Source organism: Pteropus alecto, unplaced genomic scaffold (assembly GCF_000325575.1).
Source record: "Pteropus alecto unplaced genomic scaffold, ASM32557v1 scaffold106, whole genome shotgun sequence".
Lineage (NCBI taxonomy): Eukaryota > Metazoa > Chordata > Mammalia > Chiroptera > Pteropodidae > Pteropus > Pteropus alecto.
In genome coordinates this window covers 4996248-5006121 of record NW_006442103.1, presented here as the reverse complement: position 1 = coordinate 5006121, position 9874 = coordinate 4996248, and the positions used below count along the sequence as shown (strand labels likewise).

General features: G+C 37.0%; 1 protein-coding gene and 1 pseudogene across 1 annotated transcript in view; both read left to right on the top strand.

Annotated features, from left to right (window-relative positions):
* DBT (dihydrolipoamide branched chain transacylase E2) overlaps positions 1-3207 on the top strand; it is a 31359-nt gene extending 28152 nt beyond the window's left edge. Inside the window, exons 9-11 of the mRNA XM_006919563.3 lie at positions 178-369; positions 504-575; positions 2910-3207. Of these exons, the coding sequence (XP_006919625.1) occupies positions 178-369; positions 504-575; positions 2910-3077 (432 nt within the window). The 3' untranslated portion in view covers positions 3078-3207. The remainder of the gene's footprint in view (positions 1-177; positions 370-503; positions 576-2909) is intronic.
* A 450-nt stretch (positions 3208-3657) lies between these two features.
* Positions 3658-3776, top strand: LOC112469097 (annotated as a pseudogene).
* Positions 3777-9874: the final 6098 nt, after the last annotated feature.

The window sequence follows — 9874 nt, the reverse complement described above, 5'->3', positions numbered from 1 at the left end:
TTTTTATTTATTTATTTTTAGTCTTCTCATAACATTGGGATAGCAATGGATACTGAGCAGGGGTTGATCGTCCCCAATGTGAAAAATGTTCAGATCTGTTCCATATTTGAGATCGCCACTGAATTGAACCGCCCAGAAATTGGGTATTTATTTATTTATTTATTTATTTATTTTTAGTCTTCTCATAACATTGGGATAGCAATGGATACTGAGCAGGGGTTGATCGTCCCCAATGTGAAAAATGTTCAGATCTGTTCCATATTTGAGATCGCCACTGAATTGAACCGCCTCCAGAAATTGGGCTCCGCGGGTCAGCTAAACACCACCGATCTTAAAGGAGGAACATTTACTCTTTCCAACATTGGATCAGTGAGTAATAGTAATGTTCACATTTATAAACCATCTCTTAAGATTTCTGATCATACACTCAATTAAAAACACGAAATTTCATTTGCCATTTGTTCCTCGAAACCTTCATTTTTCTACTCTTTCTTTTTTTCTAGATTGGTGGTACCTATACCAAACCAGTGATATTGCCACCAGAAGTAGCAGTTGGGGCTCTTGGATCAATTAAGGTGTGTTTATTAAATTGTTGGAAAAAGAGTTTAAGCAAATCGGGAGAGTAAACACAAAGTAACCATTTCTGAAGTTTTCCCTTCGCTTTGTGACACTTAGTGCAATGTTTGGCTCAGTAAGATAGTTCTTCCTAAATGCTAGGCCTACAATTCTGGTGGCTGCCTCTGTGATTGGCAGATAGTAGTAATCTGGATTGTCTCTGTGTGGATCAGCCATTGTGCATTATGTGAGTCTTTATAGAGAATCACAAATGTAGCTAATCTGCTTCTATCAAAATATCTTTATTTCAGAATATCAGAGAATATTAGTACAGCAATCCAAATTATTATTTATAACAAAGTGAGACACTGTTTAGATTAATTTTTTCTCAAACTTTACTCTGTTCAAGAACTATTGAGAGTACTAGATTAAAATGTAGACTTCTTGGCCTTGGAGACAGAGCCCCAGGACTTGCATTTTTAAACAAAAACCCAAGTGGTTTCAACATAGGTGATCTGTTACCCTGTTTTAGGTGAAAGTGACTTAGAATAAGGGCTGCAAGAATTGTTAACCCTGGCTACACATTAGAATCATCTGGGTTTCCTGAAAAAAATGTCCAAGCTCGCCCCATACCAACTGAACTGGAATTTGAGGGGATGGGGCTTGGGCATCCCTGTTAACTCAGAGTTAAAAACCACCAAAGTTAAAACAGTAACGTCCTGGATATCATTTCAGGACATTCACCATTATTAAATGTCGTCACTATATTAACCTGAATTTTGAGCTTCATATTATTTCATATTTTTAGTAATTCATTTTATATACACATATATACAATTAAAAATTTTTTTCACTTAATTTATTCTTATTTATGGTAACATTGGTTAACGAAATCCAATAAGTTTCAACTGTACACTTTAAGAGTAAGGCATATATATGTTTACACTGTGTGTTCATTTCCCATAGTTAGATTTCTTTCTGTCACCACATATTTGACCCCTTTTATTTTATCTACCTTCCCTCTCCCCACTCCCCTCTACCCTCTGGTAACCACTAGTCTATTGTGCATGTCCATGAGACTCTGTCTGTCTTGTTTGTTTGTTGCTTTTAGGTTTATAGCCCACATATAAGCGATATGAGGTTTTCAACTTTTTCAGTCTGGCTTATTTTGCTTAGCATGATTATCTCGAGGTCCATCTATGTTGATGCAAATGGCAGTATTTCATTCTTCTTATGGCTGAATAATATTCCGTTGTATGGCTGAATAATACATTAAATAGTATTCCATAATATTCCACAGCTTCTTTAGCCAGTCCTTTATTGTAAGACACTTTGGTAGCTTCCATGTCCTGGCCACCGTAAATAATGCTGCTATGAACATCGGTGTGCAAGTATTTTTTCGGATATGAGTTTTCAAGTCTTAGGGGTAAATACCCAGTAGAGGGATTGCTGGATCATATGGTAGATTAATTCTTAGTTTTTTGAGGAACCTCCATACTGTTTTCCATAGCGGCTGTACCAATTTGCAGTCCCACCAACAGTGTATGAGGGTTCCTTAAATTTCTTTTTTAATTAGCCTACAAGGGCTTAGAAATTTGGGGTGGGGGTGGCAAGAAACAGGTCTTTTTCCAAAGATAGATTGAGAACTACAGTTCTTAACAATGTGCCCCACCTCCACCGTGCTCCGTATGTGACATCTTCCATCACTTACCCTCGCCTCTCCGCTGCAGCTGCCCTTAGCTGGTCCTACTTTGCTGGTCTTCCAACACTCCAGTCACACTTCTCCTCTGTCTCTTTCTGTGGGTATCCATATGGCCACATAAAAGCCTTCTTGGTGGGCTCTCTCTACCTACCTTGTCAAAAAAAATGCCACCTCCCCTCTGCTTCCACACCCTGCCTACACTCTATTCTCTTTCCAAACTGCTTTATATTTTCCTTTGCACTTTTCATATCTTTTACTTATCTTAATTGTTCATCTCTCCCCATTAAAATGTTAACTCCAAGAGGGCAAGGATTACTTGTTCTGTTTACCGATTTGTCCTCAGTCTAGCAAAGTACCTGATATATAGCAGGTGTTCAATAAACATTTGTTAAATAATTGAAATATGAGATGAATTTACTGTACATATGGAAATTGTACAGGGAATGGGAAATACCTTGGAGAACCGGAAAGATTGAGACACACACTCAAAGATGAGGAAAGTAGGAGTTAGCATTTTCAAAAGTCATTTGGGATGGCCATTTCTTCTCTGTTATAAGGAGGGGGATTTGCCTGATTCTTCAGCATTGCTGTTGCTTGAGCTCATGCTTTGAGCAAGTGAAGTTTGACTCTTTGTTCTGTTCCTTATATCTAGGCTCTTCCCCGATTTAACCAGAAAGGAGAAGTATATAAGGCACAGATAATGAATGTGAGTTGGTCAGCTGATCACAGAATTATTGATGGTGCTACAATGTCACACTTCTCGAATTTGTGGAAATCCTACTTAGAAAACCCAGCACTTATGCTACTAGATCTGAAATGAAGATTGATGACATCTTTGAACTTTTTGAGCTTCCAAAGAAAATATAGAGCCTAGCTGTGCCAGTACATGTTCATTACAATTTGTATTATAAATTGATTTGTAGTGTATGATTAAAACTCTAAAGCACATAGTTATCACTATTCTATTAACACTTTTTATTGAAAATGAATAATGTTGTACTGGTTCTCTGGGGCTGTCACATTTTATAGGTCGTAGTGTGACTTCTTAATATGATGCTGAGGTCTTTGTGTCAATAGATTGAAACTGACAAGAACAACAAAATTAAAAGACAGGTAGCCATAGATAATATTTGCCCTATTTTTTTCTTCTTATTTTAAACTGACTCTCAACGAAATTTTTCAATTGTCCTTAGTCGGGAAAAGGAATTTATATACAAAAATACTTTCCATTCCCCACAATAATGCTAATGCCATATAAAATAAGTGCAATTATACTTAGCGTTTAAGATACCCAGGAGTATGTTACTCTGTAGGGGTCATCATCTGTAAATTTCTTATTTATATAAATTAACATCTTTTACAAGGGAAAATTATAAGCGGATATTAAAAATGCTCAGTTAATCTACAGCCATGCTACCCTTAACAAGCCCGATCCCTTCTGATCTAGGAAGCTAAGCAGGGTTGGGCCTGGTTAGTACTTGGATGGGAGACCACCTAGGAAGACCAGATGCCGTAGGCGTAAAAACTAAAGGATTGTAAGCCGACAAGGTCCTTGCAATCTGTGAGGTCAACCAAGAGTTGCCTCGCCTAAAAAATAAATAAATACATAAATAATAAAAATGCCCAATTATAGTTTTATAACCAGTAGAGAGAGAAGGGCTTAATGGGTAATTACAGAAATGAAGATATCATGATCATTTTGTGAGAAGCCCACTTCAATCAGAAATGGCATCAAAATGAATACAATATTTTGATTTGCATTCAGAAATTCAATTGTTTCAAATATTATCTAATTGAAAACTATGTTCAAGTGAAGTTTTATGATAGGAAAAGAAATTGTTTTAATACCTCTGTTTTCATAATGGAAATAATGTTTAAATTAGAAAATAATGGATCAAATGAATGTTATTATTTTTTAAATTCAGATAATACAGAGAGTTGCAAAGAAAATATCTTCTATAATCCTACCACTATTAACATTTTGAGCAATGTATCTGTATACTACATAGCTATTCTTTATATAAAAATGAGATTATATTATATCTACTATTTTATAATTTGGGTTTTTAAAAAAATTTAATGAGTAACTTTAGATGTCAATAAATAATTCTATATTATACATTTAAATGGCTGCATAGTACTCTATTATGTGTATTTAGTATACATTTAAATATTAAACATTTACTGTATACCAAGTATGGTGCTAAGCACTGGCTGGAGACAACAAATGACTACCCTCCCTCATGGTTCCTGTCTTCATTAGGCTTATAATCTAGTGGAGGAGACAGATTAAACTATTATAAAAATAAAAATATAATTCCATGTAAGTGAAAAAACAGTACTATGAAAGCATCTAACAGGTTACTGAGCCTGACTGGATCTGGTGTGGGATGTACCATAATTTAACCAATTCCCTATTGATAGCTTTTGCAGAATTAAATGACAAGTGACATGGTATAAAAATGTCCTTCTCACTTAAAGAAGATGAAAACTAGAACAAGAGTCCTGAAACAAGTATGTAATACATTCTCTTGAAGGGCCAACATCGTTGGTTCAAGACGTTCTTTACATTCTTGAGTAACCTTTGAGCTGTCTATTCTATCCCAACCCCTGCCATTACCGTCTTCTCTTTAGTCATATCCATTGAGAATTCAGCAAAGGATTTGCTTCCTGCTGCTTGTAGGACCTTTAGGATAGGATTCCCTGGGGGTCCAAGGTGCCAGGAGCACAGTTGGAGCAGCAGTGCTGATCCACAGAGCTCTATACATCATAAGGTGGGCGGTGGGTGGAACGAAGCTTTTGCCATATTCCTAAAGGTTGATATCAAAGGGGAGAAGGCAAAAAATTCAAGTTTTTCACTAATAATGTCTGAAGTTTGAAAGGTACTATGTATAAACAGAGGTGAAGCCAAGGTTATTGCTGGAAGTGGCCAATAAGAAAATCAAGGTTTCATTCATTATGTAGAGCATTCCCCTGACTTTGAAAAGGAAACACAAAAGGGAAGGAAGGACGTTGGAAGGATGGGATCCAGAACTGGTACTACTTTCCATTTTGGAGATCAAAACGTACTTATGTTCACGCATTCCAAGAATTGGTTATGTAGGAGGGAAGTGATAGTTTCTTAGTCCTGGAAGCTCACAGGCCTCTTGGGGCATTTTCCATGCCTTTCCAGTCGAAGTGGATCCCAAGATCACTTGGTGGATTTCTATGCTGATTCTAAGTAAACTGGTTTGAGAAAAAGCTGATGGAGTTCAGCCCTGGCCTGTAATACCAGGAGTACAAACTTTCCCTTGAAGTCTTCAAAGGCTTTTTTTAAACATTCATCCTGTAATTGATTAATTAGTTCATTCTACACATATTGAGTGTAGATTCAGTTCAAATCCTGGGTTAGGTATGAATAAAGATGAATGACAGATGAAGTTTCTGCCTTCACAGTGAGAGCTTTGCCTGGAGATGAAAGCCTTTATCATAAGTGGGTCTGTGCCAATAACACGAAGAGCAGTGCTTTGAAAATTGAGTTGTATTTCCAGTCAGTTTTTAATGGTGCCTTTGTTCTTTTCTTACTGGGGTTAGATCACTGTGTCTTAACACTCTAGCCCTGCCTTATAGATCCTGCCTCACAAACCATACATCTAAGGATAGACTATCCTTAGGCCACACAAACCCAAGCCCTTTAAGTTCTTTAAAGGGTTATGGTTCATGTGTTGCTTTTTATGGGGTAAGCAAATAACACAGTATGACCATTTAGGGAGCAAATGATGGGAAGACTGCATCATCTGAGCATAATACTTTCAGAATATACATAAAAGAGCTTCTAGTTAAAGTACCATCAATGAGTCATCTAGCCCAGCAGTCTCCAATATTTTTGCCTCTAGGGACAGGTGCTCCTTTGAGAATCTAATGCCTGATGATCTGAGATGGAGCTGAGGCAGTGAACTAGCACTGGGGAGCAGCTGCATATCCAGGAGAAGCTTCGCTCGCTTGCTCACCACTCACCTCTGCTGTGCAGCCCAGTTCCTAACAGGACACGGACTGGTACAGGTCCACAGCCCGGGGGCTGGGGACCTCTGAACTAGCCTATATGCTGGCCACATAGTGGTAGTAAGGGAAAAATAGAGTAAAAAATTGAAATTGAGATGATAATTTTTATAGTGCCAGGCATCACTAATGCTTTATATATATTAATTCTTTTAGTCACTTCAGCAACCCTATAAAGCAGGTATGATGATTATCCCTATTTTAAAGATGAAGAAACTGAGTCATAGTTTACATATTAGAAGGACATGGATTAATGTACTCGGAAGAAGTGGAAAAAACTAAATTGTCTCACCTCATGATTCAAATGCTCGGATTATGATTTTACGCTGTTTGAGGAGTAGGTGTTATTGGGCTACAAGGAAGAGAGTTTTTATATGTCCTATGGATCTTAGCAGTTTGAAAAGCTAACTGCAGCTTGTATTCTGCAGTCACTGATAGAAAGGGTTTTGGTATTATGATTTCTCTGCTGTAGTAATTTATTAAAGCAATATGATGTTAATTCATCTTAGAATAGGTTCCTACTGACATCCTCCTCCTCCTTCTTCTCTTCTCTCTCTCTCTCCCTACCTCTCTCTCCCCCTCTCTCTTTCTCAATTTTCTTAAAAAAGAAATCTATTGACCTCAAAGGCAAGGGAAGTAAAAGCAAAAATAAATGAATGGGAATACATCAAACCAAAAAGCTGCACAACGAAAGAAATCGTCAACAAGATAAAGAGACAACCATCCAAATGGGAAAGTATATTTGCAAACAATGCGTCTGATAAGGGCCTAATATCCAAAATATACAAAGAACTCATACAACTCAATAACAACCAAAAAACAAACAATCCAATTAAAAAATGGGCAGAGGACCTGAACAGACATTTCTCCCACGAAGACATACAAATGGCCAACAAACATATGAAAAGGTGCTCAATATCATATTAGGAAAATGCAAATCAAAACCACAATGGGATACCACCTCATATCTGTTAGAATAGCTATAATCAACAGGACAAGTAATAATTAACAAGTGTTGGAGAGGATGCAGAGAAAAAGGAACTCTCATACACTGCTGGTGGGACTGCAAATTGGTACAGCCACTATGGAAAACAGTATGGAGGTTCCTCAAAAAAACTAAGAATTGATCTACCATATGATCTAGCAATCCCTCTACTGGGTATTTATCCCCAAGACTTGAAAACTCATATCCAAAAAGATACTTGCACACCGATGTTCATAGCAGCATTATTCACAGGGGCCAGGACATGGAAGCAACCTAAGTGTCCTATGATAGAGGATTGGCTAAAGAAGCTGTGGTTCATATATACAATGGAATATTACTCAGCCATAAGGAGAGATGAAATACTACCATTTGTGACAACATGGATGGACCTTGAGATAATCATGCTAAGCGAAATAAGTCAGGTAGAAAAAGTTGAAAACCACATGATATCATTATATGCAGGCTATAAACCTAAAAGCAACAAACAGGACAAACAGAGACTCATGGATATGGACAATAGACTAGTGGTTACCAGAGGGTGGGAATGGGGAAAGGGGTCAAATATGTGGTGACAGAAAGAAATCTAACTATGGGTGGTGAACATACGATTCAATATATATATGCCTGACCGTTGAATTGTACAACTGAAACTTACTGGATTTCATTAACCAATGTCACCATAATAAAAAAAAAAATTTATGCCCTTGATTTGACTATGGTTTTTTATGAAGTTCTAATATAACATGAAGCACAACCAACAACCCAGCAAAGTGTAATATGGAGGAACCGTGGCTATGAGGCAGATCTTTTATCTGTGGAATGCCTCTGAATGGCCTTGCTTGCTACAAGGAAAAGTATCTAGAGGAGGAAAAGGAATCTGTCCAAACTCTTTTTAATTGGTAAGACACGTGTTTTAAATTTTTGGCAAAGGGTTCTACTTCCTATGCATAGCGTGTCTATGTCATAGTACATTGGAATTCATTTGTTAATTAGCATGTTTAGTGCTTTCGAGCTCATTTTAGATGTAATAGAAGTTGGGCCATTGTTTTACTTCTTAAAATACTTATTGTAAATGGTTCATTTATGCCATTATCACCTACAATTAAACAAAGCAATGATTCATCTGATGTCAAGTGGGAAAGAACACAGCCAAACTCCCACAACATTGTTTATAAGGGAAAACATTACCTACAGTACAGGTGCATTTACTATGCCAAAAATAGAATCTACCTAATATATTGACTTACTGAATTACTGACTTGTACCCTGTCACTTTCAGAAAGAATTTAAGAAAGCAGCTGCATCCATATTCATAATCACCACATTTGAACACTATGGTTATTATTGTTGTATTGTCATTTATAGTTACGTATATATAACAGTGAGGGGAAAAAACTTAATTTTTACATTATATCTAATTTTTTTAAACTACGTAACCCCACTGAACACATTTTTCCACTTGAGGTTTGCATAGCGGATTTTTAATAATCTTGGAATCTATTGGTAGAACCATGTGTGTTCTACATTTTTTTCATAATTCTATGTTGTGTATGTTAAACTATTTTCCGGTTGTCTATAAAATTGTCGATCAATACTCTCAAATGGTTCTCTGTACAATAATGAAGGTTTCTACCTGTATATAATGGATCTTAACCAGTATCAATAAATCCCTTCTTATGCTCTAAAAAAAAAAAAAAATTATTATTTTATTTAATTATTTTATTTAATTTTCACAACAACCTTATATATTGTTATTCTTTTATTTCAATGATGAGGAAGCCAAGTCTCAGAGAGGATAACAACTTGCCCAAGGTCCCACAGTAAGTGGCAGAGATGAGAAACACAAGCAGATCTATCTTCAAAGTCAACTTCTCACTCATTCTCCTGCCCGACCCACATTATTGTCATATAATACAGTCCCTCCCAAAGTTTAAAATGCCTGCACGATTCCCTAGATTTGTATTTAAGATAAGTCGTTCCATTAAGGTGGTTGTTTTCTGAGCAAAGGACAAGGGAAAATAGAAGAAAGTCTTCTATAGGTCTCAATTTTCGCTAGAAAAAAAAAATCCTGTAATGTTACTGTAGTGTAACATTAAGCAAATAATGTTAGCAAATCTTATAGTAGATCATGAGCAGGTTGCTGTGAACTAATTAGGTACAAAAAGGGAAGGAGAAAACCCATGTATTGAGAGCCTATTATGCACCAGGCACCATGCTCAACACTAATCTGTGTCTCGCTTAATCCTCAAGACAACACTTCACAATAAGTACATTAGTTAGGTCTAGGTTTCGCCATACCTATGAGGGACCCAAATGGTGGCTTAAATAACAACAGCAAAACCTGTACCTCTCTCATATAGATGTCCTTAGCTGGAATGGTGGCTCTGCCCCATTAAGTCCTTATGGGCCAGGCTGCTTCGGACTTGTGTTCTGCCATCCCTTTGGTGTCGCACCTGTCCTCACTGACCGGGACGGTGCTATAGCTATCACAGCCACATTCCATACAGCAGAATAAAAGGCAAAGGGGGAAGCTGTCTCTCAAGAAAGATTCCTAGAAGCTATTCTGGATAGTCTTTGTATTCTGTTCTTTCCCT